The sequence below is a fragment of the Melozone crissalis genome, unplaced genomic scaffold (assembly GCF_028551555.1).
Source record: "Melozone crissalis strain CALT ecotype California unplaced genomic scaffold, PUWL_Pcris_2 ptg000004l_1, whole genome shotgun sequence".
NCBI classification, from domain to species: Eukaryota; Metazoa; Chordata; class Aves; order Passeriformes; family Passerellidae; genus Melozone; species Melozone crissalis.
Window position 1 is genome coordinate 15,136,027 of NW_026535782.1, and position 18,088 is coordinate 15,154,114.

An 18,088-nucleotide genomic window follows, 5' to 3' on the forward strand; every position below is an offset into this window, starting at 1 on the left:
GACTGGCTGTCATCAGAGAAGCTTGAATGAGAACTTTTTGGGGAAATGATGTTACTGCTAATGTGAGAATTGTCAGCACTTTTGTCATAAACTTGTGTTCTTTCATCTGATTGCTTGATACAGATTTTAACTGTATTATACATATGAATCTGTTTTGAAGCAGTGACTGAAGTGGGGACTGCCAGTTTTTTTGGGGCCACTGTTTTACCATCTTTCAAATGAACCAACAATAGCTGTAATCAGGACCTTGCTCTTGCCCATGACTTCTTGAAAATCACTTGGCAGTGAATTGCAGTGATGTGCCTGCTGATACTTGCTGGTGGGTTTGGATGTACACCAAGGTTTTTGGGGAGGCTGTTTCTGCCTATTGAGTGCCTGGACTCAGTTGTACTGCTGCTGGTGTTGAGGGACTTGTTGTGCTGCTGGCTGAAGGTCTGCATGTGCTGTAGGTGGTGTGAAGTGGTGCATGCCTGGAGCTTTCTTGATGTCATCTGGCACTTGAGGATGTTTAGTGCTTTTACAGGGCTGCACATCTGTACATTGAGTCAGCAGGAGCTCTGGAGGCCAGACATGTTTGTTGTGTTCTTGCTGTGATTCCCTTGTGGCTATGGAACAGGTGAGCAAGTGGATTGATGGATGGGAGCTAGTACTTGATAATCTTTTGTCACTAAAATAAACACCAGTCATTATTCAGGACAGTCTGGTGTCGCAGAGGCATCTTTCATCCGTCAGGGTGTTGCTGCCCTGAGACTCACTTCTGCTGATCAGAGGGGATGCAACTTTTTCCCCATCATTTCCTTCTGTTAGGGAAGAGGTACCAAGCACTTGCTGGCTTATGTGCTGGGAAATACACATGTTGTAATGAACTTATTTCTGAATTGCTAATTTGAGTTACCAGTTTGCTCTTTTACAGGCCTCTTTTTTTCAAGAGGAGGCTCTTGAGTATTTGCCTTCACTTTCTGCCCCATGCCTTTCTGCCACCCCAGCTGGACACTGTTACTGTCATGCCTGTGAATGGAGTGTGTCACAGCACTCTAGCTCTCGTTCAGAGCAATAATTCCCTTTGGACTTTCTTGAAAATACAGTGCCCAAAGGTGCCTCACTAGGAATTTGATTGGCAGGAGAGCGTTGCGCAGGTAATTGTGTGTAACATCTGTTTAGCAGAGAGGTAAGGCAATATGCTTGCACTTCAGAGTCATGCTGACCTAGCTCTTGTGCATTTTAAGAGTAGCAGAAGTTCAGTAACTCCTGAAGTAGTTAATGGTGGTGAAAACATGTCAGGCACAGGGTAGGTGAGTAGTTGAGCAGTAGCCTGGCTTTCACAGACTTTATAGGTGGAATGTTCTTGCATGTAATTTGCATCAGCAAGAAACAATAGTAATTGCTAGTTATTCATACTAAGTGAGAATAGCCAGGGAGAATCTAAAAGGCTAAAATCTTTCTGAATGATGCAAGAGGCCTTTCATAGAAGAGTTTGTTCTTATGAACTGAAATGGTGTTCATGTTCATGTAGTTATATTATTGGTGAAGGTTATTGTTCATGTAGTTATATTATTGGTGAAGGTTATTGTTCATGTAGTTATATTATTGGTGAAGGTTATTCCTAGGTTGAAGGAAGCAATCCTTTTCTTCCAGTTGCTGTTCTTAGATGAAAAAGGAGTCACATTTTCTGATGTGATTATTGAGCATTTCTGTAGAAGTCACAGAGCCATGTGTTGGCCTCAGCTTGGTGATGTATCTGCCTAGATTTTCCTTGGATTTTGTGTGGGCAAAAATACATGTCTAGGTAGAGAAAACTCAATTTAGGCAGACAGAACAGAAATGAAAATTCTTGTCCTTCCTGATTTACCTTTGCACGCAAGTCCTTCTAGCAGACTGAATGATTCTCTTAGTGACAGAACTCTGCTCAGTACTTCTGGTGTCCAGGAAATCCTTTCTGTCCCCTCTGCCTTTTACCTGTTTGCTCTGTGATCTCCCTGTTGTCTGTGAGTAACCTGCATGCTTCAGTATGCTGCCAGATCTTACCTCTGCTGAAAGAGAGTTTATCCTGCCTCAAAATCCCCCCCCTCTCACTGCTGTGTACAATGTGTTGCTGCATGCTGACGGCTGAAACAAAATTGGTGCAGCCTGAGAGCGCCTAATGGACAGCAAGGAGCAGGCAGTCCACCAGTCTGGTGTGTGAGGAGGAATATTATTTAGAACGTGATCATTTTTCTAGTACTGCTCTTCTAGCAGGACCATCTGGCTCTTACTGAAAGTTTCTGAGCAGTGGTTTGATGGACTTGTCACTTCTGAACACCGCTTTTGTAAAATGAAGTAACCAAACCGGGCTACATCTTAAATATATCTTAAATATTTTACCATAAACAGAGTGGATGTGTGAGATAATGCTTTTCTGCGTGTATCAACAGGCCTTTCAGGGAGATGTGGAGGGTTAAAAATGTTTTGTATTGCCTTTGGACAACAAGAAAGTAGGCTGGCTGCTGGTAGTCTGCTTTACCTCTGTAGTGTTTCTGACTGCTTGTGTGGTATGTTTGCCTGATGCTTTCTTAGGCAATGGGTGGGAGGAGTTTATTTAGGAGGAGATTCCAGTAATCTTGTTTTCCTTGTTCCTGCAGCTTCCTGCAAATAAGACAATAGAAAATGTTCTTTACTGTTACTGTTTCACCAGCCAAAACAGATCCCACTGGAGTGAATATAGTAGCCATGTAGCATACACTAGCTTCCAAGAGTCAAGAGTATGCTTGCAGCATGCCAAGCACCAGCTCCTGCAGGCAGCACTCACAGCCAGGGCAGTGCCTGTACTTTGTGCATCAGATCTGAAAAGCAGGAAGAAGCTTTGGGATAGCTGCTGGGACTTCTGTGAAATCTTAAAGGCAGAAGTAGTTTGCTGTGGGCGTGCTGCAGGCTAGGAGCCAGTATGGACACAGAGTGACTTTTCCTATTACGTTTGGACCACTTAACTTGTTCTTCAAAACACCTTCAGGGAAATATGAGGGCATGTGAGAAGCTAGATGTTGAGGACCACAGGGGAGATGAGTACTTTTTACTGGTTTAAGAAACTGTAAGTATAATGCTGATGTGTCCTGTCATACTCCTATGCAGTTCATGAAAGTAGGAGTATTCAGGAAAGTCAGCATGCTTAGGACTCCCTCCCTCAGCAAGACAGTGGTGCTTCTGAGGTCCTGCCTCTTCTGTGGCTCAGGCCCAGTACCCCTGTGACAAGTGAGTGAGGAGTGCCTTGTCCTCTAGCAGTACCTCTGCTGCAGCAGTGGCAGAGATGGTGCTGTCACAGGGTGGCAGGCTCTGAGTGTGTTGTTGGGGTTTGGCTTCTCAAAATCAGAGGGCAGAGCTTCTCCTGATGTGCTGAAGTGTACAGTGGCATCAGGTGACAGAAATCCATGTCTGCTGAGGTGGTGGCAATTCTAGGTGGGGAATTATTGCCCAGTTTTGGGGATTTACTTGCTGTGGGAGCAGTCCTAGTGAAAGTGCAGTGGCTTTATGCCTTTGAAGTGTCTGACATGTTGGATACCAAATGCTTTTTATGGTTAATAATTGAAATGCAGTTAGTTTTATTTTCATTTTATGGTTCAAGAAACTGAATGTAGTATTCATGGTGTGACTGTGTCAGAATGAGCAAGAGAATCAGGTTCTTCTAAATTTAATCCAAGATAAATCTCCTCTCTTGAGTGTCAGTGTATCAGGACTGCTGTATCAGCTTTTTCTTCACTAACTGTGTACCTGGGCATGGCTTCATGGTTTCCTGCAGACTGATGTGTATCACTTGTAAGCCCTGAGGAGTCACTGATTTTAGCAGTGTAAGCGCTCCCTGTTGTTTCTATGGTGTGTTGTGCAGTGGTGGGAGAGGAGCCAGCAGTAGCATCCCTACATGGAAAGGATTATTGTCACTGGCACCCTAATACTTGGGCAGCAAACCAATTCTAAGCATATAGAAGTACAGTTTTGGGGACAGTATGTTGTTCAAATAAATGAATGCATGAAAGATGTTAGTGATGATTGATCCTCTACTTAAATTATGAATGATCATGTAATTTGCATTAAACACATGATAAATAACTTAATGTTTTCTTTTTAGTTGATGTCCATCAGCATATTAGGGGTTTCTGCTTGGCTGAGAGACTACCTGAATAATGTTCTCACTTTAACTGCAGAAACAAGGTAAAGCTTTAGTTAAACTTCTAATCTGTGTGGGTTACTGATAAGGGTAGATGTTGTTCATTCTGTGTGGTAAGCTTCTTAATTAGGACTTGTAGAATTGAGAATCTTTCAGTTAAGCTGAACATTGATGTATTGGAAGGTGCATTTTTTGCCCCAGTTTCGGGCACCAGTTGAAATTAGAAAAAGGGGAAGGGTAGGGTTTCAATCATGTGCCTTTCTCTTCTGACAGGGATCAATTTTTGGTCTGTTGACAACATGTAATCAGATTATATTACTGTTTCGTTTTGAATACTTTATTCAGTCCAAGGATTTAGAATTTCTATTAATTTTATTACAGCAGTGCTTATGAGCCCTGGTGGTGAAACAGGGCCTCATTGTGCTGCATACTGTGCAAGTGCAGGACAGGAAGATTACCTTTGCTCCAGAGAGATTTTGGGCAATGCAGTTTTTGGTACCCAAATGCAGCATTTGGCTTTAAAACCATGTTGAAGAGGTTTTTGTGAAATGTGTAAGGTGCTGGAAAGAATGCATCTGCTAATCACCATTTTATTCTTAATGGCTGTATTTTTTTCTTTTATATCTTTTTTTGTGATTGTGCTTGTTTTGATTATTGTTCTGATTGGTTTTTAGGGTGGAGGAGGCTGTCATTTTGACTTACTTTCCTGTGGTCCACCCAGTTATGATTGCAGTCTGCTGTTTCCTCATCATAGTTGGAATGCTGGGATACTGTGGAACAGTGAAAAGAAATCTGTTGCTCCTTGTCTGGGTATGTTTCATAACTTCTGTTTTGTTTCAGGAGTGTTAGAAAGGTTTTAATCCACAGGCACTAGATAAATACTGATTATTTTTTATTACCCTGTTGAGTTACGGTATTGGTGAGGAATTGTAATTGCAAAGCACACAGTGGGAAATAATTTATTGCCTAAACTGCATTATGCTGTGACTGAAAGACAAGCAGTGTCTCAATTGCAAAAATTCACTTCATTTAGTAGAGGAGTTGCTGAAGGGAAAAATAACTCAAACTCTTCAGTACTAATAATTATAGGGACATGAGTCTGAGTACTCTGAAATAAACCCCTATGCTGCTGTTTTGACTCCTAGCTGAGCAACAGCTACCTAACCTAGACTTTGCATTATTGCACTGCTGACTGTGTGTGTAAAGTAACAGCACTTGTAGGTGATGGAAGTTAATTCTGAGTGTGTTCAGAAGCTTCTTTTTCTCTTACATGGATGTGGAATTTTGCAGTTGCATTTGGTTGCGAGCAAGTTTAAAAATAAATTCCAAATACCCATCTTCTTCCTTCATTTGGAGAGTATATAACTGAGCTGACAGCAGCTGAAATGTGGTAGTCTCTCCTGCACAAAGCTTTGTGTACAGTTTAACTGTGATATGGCTTTGACTGTCAGGGGAGCCAAACACCCTGTTCTTCATCTGGAAGTCAGTGAATTTGGGGACAATTAAAGAAACAGTCAACCAAAAAAATGCCACTCCAACAAAAGCCCATCAAGGTCACACAAATTTTAAAAGTTTAGAGTTAAAATTTTTACTCTGTTGGCAGTACTGAAATCCAGGAGATTCAATAGTGCCATGTATCTGTATGCTTCTTAAAAGTGTAGCTGTAGCTCTTTGCAGAATTGAACTCTGTTTTTTAACGTGGGGATAAGCAGGATTCCAAGCACTCTGTAAGCTGAAGAGAGCAGGAGCAATGAGGTTTATCAGAGGTTTATCAGACTTGACTGCTGTAATTGGAGTAGGAGAAATCAGGCAGCTAGAACCCTTCAGCTCTTGGGAATATCCAGGGTCTCATGCAAGTAGAGTTGGGCTCCTGCTGTTTTTTCACTGCACTGTGTGTTGGATTCTCACAGAGTGCATTCAGTTGAATTTTTCTTGTGGATCTGTGCAGGCTTAAGTATGTGACACCTAAACCTCACAGATTTTGTGAGGTTTAGGTGTCGCATAAAACACCATTAAGAAATTGGCTGAGATTTATGGAACCTTTGCTTTTCTCTAACAGAAATACTCTAACTGCAGAATAAACAGTTGCAAAACTTCACCGTGGTCTTGTATTAAAATATCTTTTTTTAAATTTTATTTGAGAGGGTTGGAGAAAGCTGTATTTGATATTTCCAGCTGAATGTCTGTGACAGAAGTGTTCCTCAGTTGCAAGAGGGCAGTGCTGTTCTCTTTTGGATATTTTGTTCAGCTTGTATGCAGTGTGAAGATTGTTCTTTCAAAACTGTATTGTTGGGGAAAACTCTCATTTAAATCTGATCATGTTAGAGTAACAAAATGGTCATGCATTTTTTATTTCTGGATCTTAATATTGCAAGTCAGTAGAGACAAGTTCTAAGACAGTTATGGGCATGTGTGTAAGAGTAATGGATTAATGTCATTTCATACCATATAATTTCTCTAGTAATCTTTCTTACATATCTTAAAATGGCTTTGTACATATTTTTGTTTCATCTAAACAGTGAAAGTATTAAAATATGATAAACTTACTAACATTAGGGGTTTTTGTCAGGGTATAAGATTTCTTTAATAAAGTGTTCTTTATTTTATAGTGGTGGTAGTTTTTAATACTAGTTAAATTAATTAAAAGGTAAAAGTAACTGTATGATGTTGATCAGTGCCACGTAATATCCGGGGAAAGAAAAAGCTATTTTAGGTATAAGCTTTGAAAAAACCCACCTTACTACTTCAAGAGATAATGAAGTTAAAACTAGTTTTGACCTTCACTTTATTTAAACTGCAAGTGAAAAGAAGAAATAATTTCTAGCCTTTAGTACCATCTGGAAATAAATAATTTGAAGTGTGTTTAGGCAGTCAAGTTAAACTAAATGAAAACAAGACATTTCTATCATTTTATGTTGCAATATTTCATTTTCAGGAGCTTGAGATTTGCTCTTGCTAAAAAAACTGATAAGCAAAACTAAATTATATCTTCCTAAATATGTCATTGTCTTTGATTGATTGTCAAATGAATGCAGTTATGTTATACCATACAGAAGTATGCCCACATAAGTCAATGCTTCATTCATCAGACTAATCAGAAAACTGATGGATCAACAAAATGAGCTTTTGTTCAGCCAGATGAACTAAAAGAAAAGAACCTTCATGTAAAACATTAACAACCTCTTCAATCATGCTTTTAGTCTTCTTTTTGAAGTAAATGAAAGCCATAATGATGGCATGCACAGATAATTGGGCACAAGTCTTGACGTTCCTGGCAGCATGCTCATTGCAAGTGCTGATGTTAATTGAAATGGATTTTTGGAAAATGTAATAAAGTGTAAAGACAATAAAATAAATATAGTGTTCAGTTTTAATACATTTGAATGCATAATAATTTTCATTTCGTTCTTGAAATTTTGTCTTGGAGTTAAATGCTTGAAACATTTCTGTCTTCACGTGGGGGCATAAGTATAGATCAAACTCATGTTTGCTCAGCTTAATAGTAGGAAAATGTAAAACCTCAGTCTTCTGAGGTGCATGCTCTGGACTTTTTGTAGAACCAGCATTTTAAAGCTATGATCATTTCATTTTAATTACTTCAGAACTATGTCCTGAAGGGTAGTTGGTCTGAAGAGTCCATGATTATCTTGAGTTTCTATATTTTTTTGTATGTGATTGACCAGCATTCTCATGTAGAAGTAGCTGTGATGCCAGCCTAAAGGGGAAGATCTGAGCTCTTCGAAATCAGTGACTTGGATGCATGAAAAGTGCAAGAATGGGAGAGTGCCAATTTTATGGTGGTTGGTACAGTTCTTTCAACAAGATTGCTTCTGGATTTGAAAAAAAATACTTTGCCTCTCTTCTTCTGAGGCTCTGTTTTGGATTGTTTTCAAAGTTTCTTGTGCACATTGCCTAACTAAAAAATCCCAAACCCTAACAAAGTTCACATATTCTTTAAGAGTAGTAACCTAAGGATGTGGGTGGGTTGTTTTGGTTTTGTTGGTTTGTTATTTTAAAATTTTGATTGGTTTTTGTCTGTTGGGTTTTGTTGTTGGGGAGTTGTTTATTTGGTTGGTTCCGTTGTTGTTTTTTGGGGAGTTTTTTGAAGTTTTGTTTTATTAAAATAACAAAAGTAAGCTCTGGTGCTTAGCAAGAAGAGCTTCATGAAAATCTTACTGGAAAATAATTACTGGCTGAAATTTTCATTGCAATTTCTTGTATTTTTAACCATGACTTTTCTGTAACTGCAGCATTCACATAACACAGGATTCAAATTTATGTGTGTTTCACAAAGGGGAAAACAATTAGAAATATTTGATGGTCAACAGGGCAAATCCTGTTAATGATTTTTATCACATAGTTGACAGAGTAATAAATATTCCTCAGAACTAAACATTGTTAGACCCTGTTGGTGTGTGGTTAAACAGCTTATTAATTCAGTTCTGGTGGAACCTGGTTATAAATAGGACCCTGGTAGACTAAGCTGTGTAGTGAGTTGAAACACAGCCAGACAAACCATCATTAAACTTGTGGTTTCTGTAAGTCTATCTAAAGAATGCTGAGATACTATTGACTGTATCACCTCTTGTGCCAAATTCTTCTATGTACACACACCCATTTCAGTCCATGTGGATGCAGAGGTGACAGGGTTGATTAAATTTGGACATCTGCTATTTTGCAAGATACTAATGTTTTCTTCCTAGAAGGCATTCTTACACTGTGTGAAATGTTAGCTGCTCTACAGTACCACAGCATTAGCTCTTCTGTAGTACTTATGACTACAGTTGGCAGGAATTAATATGAGACTTCAGTGATAACAAATTTTGTTGTCTTGTTTTTTTTCCCTTTTTGTGGTAGCACGTGTTTCTGCAGTAACACATAGTATAGGTTATTTGCTTTGTAGTAAGAGAGGATGTTCATTCCTATCCATGTGGACTCTTAGCACAGTTACAGCTGCTCCAGTACCTTGTACTAACATTTGGCACTGGAATTGGTATTTACTAACCAGGAGTATTTCTAAATTATTTAGATACCAAGCATTGAAGGGAAGAAGCAGCTAACAAACATACTTGGTGTAAACCCATGGAATTTAATATTAAGCTGGACAGACTGAGTTTGTATTTTGTGGCTTTTATCAACAGCCCATTTACAAATGTGCTATGAGTGGGAGGAAGACAGATTCACAAGAAAGGTTGGCCTACCTTGTTTGAAAGACTGGTTTAAATGTGTTTATAATACTTTAGTTCAGGTTTGATGAGAAAACAGTACTCACCTAAACCCCAGTTTTAGACAGCCTAACTAAGGGGCTGAATATAAGCTTGCATTCTGAAGTACTGCTTGTTTAATGTTCCACTGGTAAGAGAAAATACACTGAAAGTTCACCAATTTTTATTATTCCCCAGTATATGAGCAACTTTCTCAAAAGAATAGAGTATTTTTTTCTATATTTCTAACTTTGAATTCAAAGGTAAACTCCTAGAGATGATGCCTGTACTAATTACTATACATAATTTTGCCTTGAAATGGAGAGAAAGTGTCTTTCCTATTTAGATCAGGCTTTTTAAGGTTCAGACAAGGTTTTTGATTCCGAGATGGATTTTGCTGATGCCACAGCTCAGTGTCACCTCAGAACTAAGCCATGGTTTGCAGGAAGGTGTGCACTCTCTAGGGCTCCCATCTCTGTGGAGTGGAGTACATTGGTCGTGCCAATCTCTGTCTTCCTGTGTAAGCATGGTGCATTTTGTTAACCTTGTCTTCCCTGACATAAATAAATCCCTGCTGTGTATATCCTTAAAAGACTTTTTCCAAGGCAGGTGCTTTGAAGCAGTTCCTGATTTCCTTGAGTGGGAGAGGGAGCCTGGAGAGGAGACAAGAGCTGCTTGGCCATGTGGGATATTGGGAGTTGTGTAGTGACGAAGGTGCTGCCTGCAGAGCACAGCAAGCAAGAGCAGCTGTGTGTTTGAGCAGCATGGGGAAGCATGACAGGAATTGAACTGGTAGGGGTGTCCAGGTCTTCTTGCAAGTACTTGACTTAAATCCAAATGTTTGCTGTGATCATGGTGACGATCTACTGCTTTCATCCAGGCACTGAGCAGCTGCCCTGAATGCTCAGCAGTGTTGCAGAGGCAGTGCAGCACTATTTGTTGCTGTTATCCAGCAGCTCCAAGTAACAAGAACTGTCTGGCCTCTTGAGGGCAGTTCAGGGAAATGCATTTGACTTAGGATAGCAAGGCTGGATAGTGCCATTAGGAGGCCTTGAATTTTAATTCTTTTCTGTATATTTCTTCAATAGTGAAGAGACCTTTCCTCTTGCTTTAGGAAAGAGGCACAGTGCTGAAGGGTAGATAACTACTGGCAGTAGTAATTTCATGGTTTCAGTGTTTTCTGCCTGACACATGCTGTCTGGTCTCCTGTGCCATGCTTTTTACTGCCTGCCCTTCTTCTAGGCTCACCTGATGGGAAGTGACTATTTTGGTTTTGGGGACTTACACCACGAGTGTTCATTTGACTCCGTGTCACTGTGTTTGCCCTCATGATCCTTTTGGAGCAAGCCTTGTAGCTCTTCCTTGTTCCTGTTTTCCCTCATTGCCACCTGTTACACTGTTCATACTGCTTCTTCCCTCCAGGTTCTTGAAAGTCATTGATAGCCAGGGCAGTAGAGGAGAATGAAACAGCATCAAAACTGAAAAAGGCTCTGGAATAATGCTCCAAGGTCAAAAGAGGAGGGAAGATATTAATAAAAGGGTTGGTTAAGTAATGGATGTGGGTACTACAAAACTATAGAAAAGACAGGGACTGATATGCTTGTAGGTTCAAGGCACTGGGATTGTTGAAGTGTAGAGACCTGTGAGTGATACCAGGTTGGGAACGAGGGCTGCTGCACTTGACTGAGAAAAGATGGGGAGCTGCTGAGATGATATATGGTCTTGCTGCCATAGTATGGGGCTTTTCCCCGCATCTGTCCTTTCCACCTCTTGTTTTCTCATTGCTTGTTTGCTCAGGCTTTTTCTCTGCTGAAATGAATAGGAAATGGGAGAAGTTCCTAAGAGCAAGGAAGGAGTAAATGAATCCACAAAGCCTAGCCAAATCTCTGTGTATTGTGTGAGGCACAGCCCAGCCTCACTGATGCGATATGCCTTGCTGCTGCTGTTCAGCTGCATTCTTGTTGCCACAAACTGAGCATGGGTGAATGTCCTGCCAGGTAAATTAATTTCTTTCTTGTTGAATCATGCCATTTAACCACAAAGGCACTTTGCTGTGTGCATGGGGGCTGGTTTTATATCATAAGACAGTTTTATATCATAAGAACATTTCTTCACTCAAAATGTTGATTGTTTGATGTGTCTTGGGGCATGCTGAAGGAGAGTCATTGTGTATCAGCACCAAATGGGTCTATTTTACAAGAAAAAGGGTTTTCTTGACTAAGGAAACATTTTTATGGTGTGTAATTTCCTTGGTAGAAAATAAAGAGCAGGTAGACAAATGAAGGAAGCTGTGTCTTGAAAAATCTGTGCAAAATAGGAAACTTTAGGTTTTGATATAAATCTTATTAAATAGGGGAAGAAAAAGGGGAAAGGGAATATGACAACCCATAAGAAAATAATGATCTACTGTCTGTCTTCACTGATGTCCTGTTTGGTGCTTTACCTAGCAATAACCCTTATTTTGGGAAGTTCACTGACTTGAGGTAATTGAACCTTTAGTAAATAAATCCAAATAATTGTTTGAAGTGTGTATTTGCGTATTTCCAAAATAATACCAGTTTACATATATAAGCAAAGATAACCATGAAAGTTAAAATTTACAACAGGTGAAGAATATCCCACAGAAGAATCAAGGCTGTGAACAAAAAATCTAACCATTCACAAATAATTTTATTTCGTTTTTTAAAAAAACAAATGGCTTAGTAAAAATAACTTGGATACATAGCTTTAAAATCTAAATCTAGAATGTTCATTGCCATAAAAAATTAATTTAAAAAATACTTATAAAGTTTTACAAAAAAGAGGTGGACTTGGCAAAAATCATAGACTTCAAGACATTTTGACAAAATCTTGTGATCTGGGAAGCCAAATCTAAGAAAATAGAGATGCTTGATCATTTTTGTGTGAAATGTATTTATTTTGAAGAACTGGATGACATTCTGTAGCTTATGTTGCAAGTTGGTGGTTTCAGCTCATTTCCCTGTTGACTTCTTCCTGCATCTGTCACAGATTTCTGTGTTGTCAAGCAAATAAACCAAATTTAAAATCAAAATGATTAATGGACTGTTAATTCCTACAGGGCGGGGCTGAGGGTGCAGGGGAGGGAGGCAGGGGAAAATTTGTGCTGCTGAAGTGGATAAACAGGATGTCAGTTTTCTGTGCAGATTGTCTGATTCCATTTAATGAGTGTTTGCTCTACTTTTAAAAAAGATAGCTGATTAATCATTAAAATAACCTTGTTAGTTTGTAAACTGACAAAATAATGGGAACCATATCTTCTTAGTTATTGAAGGAGGAAGGACTTGTTATGTTTTACACAGAACAATTCTGGTTTCTGTTGGTGATCCAGTGGTGATGGTCGTCTGAGGTTTCCCAGGGGGCAGAGAGATGTTTGGATGGCTTGCATCTCAGAAGATCAAGGCTGATGCTCTCAGGCTGTTAGCCATTGGGAAATGCTATGCATAGCTCTTGAAATCTGCTGGCATTTGCTTTACATACCATGTGCTCTGATCTTTTAGAGGTTACAGTAAGGTTTCATCTGCAGCTGCCCTCTTGGAATTTCCTTCAGCCCTTGCCCTTTCCAGAGCTTTCTTTACCTCTAATGCCACATAGAACATGTTGCTCAAGAAAGCAGAGTGAGACAGCAAGTCTGAGGGGAACAGAGTTGTTGATCAGCTACTCTCTGTTTGCTCTATAATAAGGGCTGGGTTTTTTCTCAAGTCTGAGGGGGAGAAAAGGGCTTTGTATCTTCTGGGAGAGAAATGTTTGGGAGGAGAGTAGTAAAGCTTGAAAAAAAAGATGTTTATGAAATAAAATGCAGGTGATGTGAATGATGATTCTTTAGTAAGTACACTGATCCTTTAAAGAAAGGTGTATTTGCTCAGAAAATGAAGGATTTTTACAACCTTCCAGAGAGGTTCTTCAAAAGCTCCCCATGCTCTCTCTTCACTATATTGCAACTTCTGGCTCCAGTAGTTAGCTCCTGCCTGCCACAGCTTTTTGCTTTCATATACAGAATGCACTCTTGCTTTCTCTCTATCTGGAAGTGAGCTTAAGAAGTCAATATTTTGACTGTGTTGTGTGGTGGGATATATTTGTTCTCTGGGGATTAATTAAGTAGATGGTGAAGTCTCTTCAGGTTGACAGTACATTTCTGTGAGAACAGAAGAGCATGATGCAACTTAAAGTCAAAAATGTCTGAGTGAGGAAAAGATAGACTGAACCATTCTTGTGCCTTTCTAGTTTTGATGAAATTTGGGTTGACACAGAATCCTGTCTCTGATCATGTTCATGGCTCTTGCTTCCAAATCACATTTGCAAGCTGCAAACAAAAGGATCACGGGTATGAGTGGACTCAAAGGAGCATGACTGGGGATGTGTTCAGCTCTTTGATTCTCCTTGTGCACAGGCTAGCAGCACAGTTTCACTGGTTATAGTAGCTGCTTGCTGATGAAGCATTTCATAGGTCAGTGGCAACAAATTACTGAAGCCGTCAGTGGCAGAGTGAAAAAACGAAAAAAACGCCATCACTTCCAGAATATACATGGGTACACTCAGCTTTGTAGTATGGCAGCTCTTATCTGCTTGAGTTGCTAGGCAGCAGAGTGCCACAGTGACCACTAAGTAGCTTAAGTGACCAAATTTCTGTTGGAGTTCCTGGTCTTAGCTTTGTTTCTGACAGAATGTTTACAGAGTTCAGAAGGACATCCTCAGAGGACAGTCAGGCAGGTTGTGTGTCTGTGCCAGTAGGATCATCATGGTAGCTGAAGTAGGGCACTGGCTCTTGACATTGCCCTGGCTGTTGCACTGAAGGAAACTACTGTATGGCACTGAAGTTTTAATTCCACTTTTCCTTTGCTAAATGTAGTTAGAATTCTGGTGTTAAAAAATCTCTGAGAAGAATTTAAAATCTCCCTCCATGTACTGTGTTTTCTTAGTCCTCTTCATCGTCCTGTAGCCATGTTAGTAACAGAAATAGGTTATTTTTCACCAGTTCTTTTCACCTGCTGCCTGAAAAGCATAAACAAATTACATTAGGTTATTAATTGCAGGTATCATATGGTATATTCAGCACAAAATCTATAGAACTACAGTGAGAGTTTTATATTACATATCTGCAAAAGATTGTTGCTCACTACAATTTTGTTGCCCCTAAGTTGCCCACAATTTCAACAAAAAAAATCCTGTACTCAACAAGTTGGAAAGCCATGAGGGAGAGATTTTATGTTGGGAGATGTTTCATGTGTCTGCTCTTTGCTATTACTCTCTGAACAGAATGGGAGTAGTTGTAAAAAAACACCTTTTAAACAAATGTAAAATGCCTTAGATTCAGTAAAAGTGATTTTGTGCTTGCATTTGCTTTTTTTATTTGTGTTTTTGTCTAAGTGATTGAGATGATCAAGAAAGAAATACGTTCCTGGAATATATTTGGTGGTGGTGGACATTAGCTTAGCTGTTGGTAGAACAAATGTAATACCAAAAAAAGCCTGTCATAATTTACTTAGAATAAACTAATTTTGTAACTTAGTTTTTAGTCTTAGATAGAGAGATAGGAAGACATTTTGGGCATATGCCAGAGCACATATGTTCCATTTATGGAGCACTGGCATACACTAGCATATATGGAGCTTTTTCCCTCTGGTGGGGTGCTGCTGTGGGGTGCAGAAATTTTATTCAGACTAAATTTTTTTATTATATTTATATAGCCTATACAGACCTTTATAAAAATAGGTTTTAATTACTTTGATTTTTAACGCAGATCTGAAAATACCATGTATGTTTTTTAGTGCTTTATCAGGTTCTGATAGCCTTTATACATATAATAATTTGAATTAGGACAAAATCTGTTCAATACTAGTCCCTGTTTTTTGGTTTGGTGGGTGTTGGTTCAGTTTTGTTCTGGGTTTTGTCTTTATATACTTGATGGTTACCTCCCTTCTGTAAATTCATCATAATGGGATTTGCATTCACTGTCCCGCTGTCCTTTCTGTCTTACATAAGAATTACCTGTAGATGTGAGCATGGGGTTGTTTGACTTACCCCGGAGCAGGAGCTCTCTGGAGGCTGTTACAAGTTAACAGTAGGTGTGTGTAAGCTGGTAGCATCTCTGCACTAGTATTAGTATTTCAGTGATGGGATTCCCAGTTGTGTGTGGTTTCTGCTTTGGAGGTTTCAGCATTTGAGTACTGGCTGTGGATATTTTTGTGGTGGTGTACCACGTGAAGACTACTCCAGCAGAACAGGGCCTGGTGATTACATATGGAATATCTTTACTATCTTTCCTTGGCCCTTCATGCTTCTTTGCATCTCTGAAACTAGTTTTCAGAGTAATGACTTTGTTTCTATTCTCTCTTCTTGAATGTTTAGTCTCTTGCACAAGAAAGGAAGGAGAACATGATTCTCCTGAGCCCCCAGTCCCTTCACCTCTATTTCAGGACCGATGTGCTAGAAAAACAGAGTTGGTTAAGCCTCTGCAGTCTCCCAGTGCTGCAAATGCAAGTGCTTGTGCAATGTTCCAGGTGTTAGATGAAATATTCCTGTTGGAAAACTACTGCTTTACAGAGCTTCTGCCTCCCTTTCTTCTCCCTCCTTCCCTTCCAGCCTGTGACTTGTAGTACAGCAGGCTTAACAAGGAGGTTGCAGGAGGCCAGCTCCTGCTAACTGACAACATCCATTTTACAGTGCAGGGATGCTGAAGTTGAGTATCTTGGCCACGAGCATGACATATGGAGCAGTAAATGGCTAATGCTTTATTTATTTTTTAAGTTGGCAAGTATTTTTACTTTGATTTATTACTCTCTGAAGAGTGTTTTCTGCCAGTATTTCAGTCATTCAGCTTCTCTCAAGGAAGCAACATTTTAGGTTTTTCACAGTTTTGCTGGAGGAAGAAATCCTTCAGGGAAACTGATGGGTTTGTATCAGGATCAAGGCACCAATCCAGTTTTCTGATTACTTCGCATGTCAGACTAAGGAGAGAATGATAGTGATTGTAAATGGTCTCCAGTTCTTAAAACAATCACAGAAATTAGAAAATATCTATAGAAAGTTTCTCAGCAACGGCCAAGAATACTCTGAGGTACATGTTCTGTAGAAGGCACTCTCAGGGACTTCTGGCCCAGTTTAGAGTGTGATACACAGCTGTGCTCCTCAGTGAGTTACTCCTCTTTATGACTGTTAAGATGGCCCACAGGAAGAAATATTAATCCTGCTTCAAAACAAAGTCCCTATTTCTGGCAAGAACCAGAAGCATGGAAATGCAGGAAGATGCATTTAGCATTCAGACTCTTGTGGGAATTTAACTGGGGACAGAATAAGCATTGAAGCCAGTAATAATTTCTAGATTTGGAAGATGGAAATTAGGGGTAATACATTTAAATAATGGTTAGAGGATTTTTTTCCCCAGAAAAAATCTTATTTAAGAAGTATTTGTTTTGCAAACCATTATATATAGAGAGATATAATACTCCCTTTCAGTAGGGGAGAGAAACAACCTCCTGTGTGTGAGTTCAGTGTGCCTGCAGTCGCTCAATTCAGAGCATGGCCTTTCATGTGTGTTAACTCATTGTTTTCTCTTTTATGTTATGGACAGAGATGGGCTTTCTCAGGACAGAGAGCTTGATTCTGCAATGCCCTGATGTGTATAGATGTAGCTAGTCAGGGGTGCTCAGTCCCTGGCAGAGCCATAAGTGGGGTATGAGTGAATCTGGCTAAATAGTTTTCTATATTGGGCTGTATTCAGTAATAGGAGAAAATCTTGGGTTTGGCTCTTCTGTCTTCTACCACAAACACTCTTAACTTACACACTGAGAAAGATGGAGACGTTTCAAATGTTAAACTTGAGGAATGAATTAAATATTACAAAAAACTGCAAATTAAGAGTTTTGCAGAGTATGTACACTCCCAGATGTATCGCTTTCACCACAATCAGTGATTTTTGTATGAGACTCAGAGATGGCAGACAATCCCAAGCTTGTTATTCAGTTAAGAATATAAACCCACTGAAATTTCTTCTGACAGCAGAGAAGTGAAATGCACTTTTCATTGAAACATTTAGTTTTTCTGCCTCTCAAAAATGTCGGTATCAGTCATAATGCCCTTTAACATTTTTATATTATAATTATTTATTAAGAGAGCCTGTGGCACTAAAGCATGTGGCATTCCTTCCTACTTCCAAAGTGAGTACTTAGAAAAGTAGGTTTCTATGTTTACTGTACTTTAAAGAACCCTTTGCACAGCTACTAGGCACTGCAGTGATAGTAGATACGTTGCATAGAAGCTCATTAATTTATATTTTAGTAAAAGCACTGTTGTTCTTGGAAGGTGTGACTCATGTTTTTCCTCTTTTGGACCTTTGGAGGATGACCTTTTTGGTTATTGAAGACCTATACTGGAGCTCTGTGTGTGCTTACAGTGTTGATTTGTAAGGAAATGCAGTGTGTTGTTCAGCTGTAACAACTATAAAGATGCAGTGTGACATGATGGAGACTAGTGAAACAGGAATCCTCCTTTCAGTACCATCTTCATTGGATAGGCCTTTGCAGGGGGAGGGGGAGAGGGTATGGTTACAGGTTTCTCCTTAAAATTAACATGACTAGTTCTACACACACTTCTTACATATCTCTCTGTGTGTCTACATACCTAATTCAAGGAGTTAGATTTGGTGAGCAAGTAGAGATTAAGGCAAGATCAGTAGCTGACCAGGTATCTGTGAATTACTCAGTTCCAGACCTTTCATTCAGATGAATGAAAA

At 39.5% G+C, this 18,088-nt stretch overlaps 1 protein-coding gene across 2 annotated transcripts in view; it reads left to right on the forward strand.

Annotated features, from left to right (window-relative positions):
- TSPAN12 (tetraspanin 12) overlaps nt 1-18,088 on the forward strand; it is a 41,264-nt gene that overhangs the window by 7,838 nt on the left and 15,338 nt on the right. For both annotated transcript variants that reach the window (XM_054274466.1, XM_054274458.1), the window contains exons 3-4: nt 4,097-4,179; nt 4,810-4,945. In XM_054274466.1, the coding sequence (XP_054130441.1) occupies nt 4,097-4,179; nt 4,810-4,945 (219 nt within the window). The remainder of the gene's footprint in view (nt 1-4,096; nt 4,180-4,809; nt 4,946-18,088) is intronic.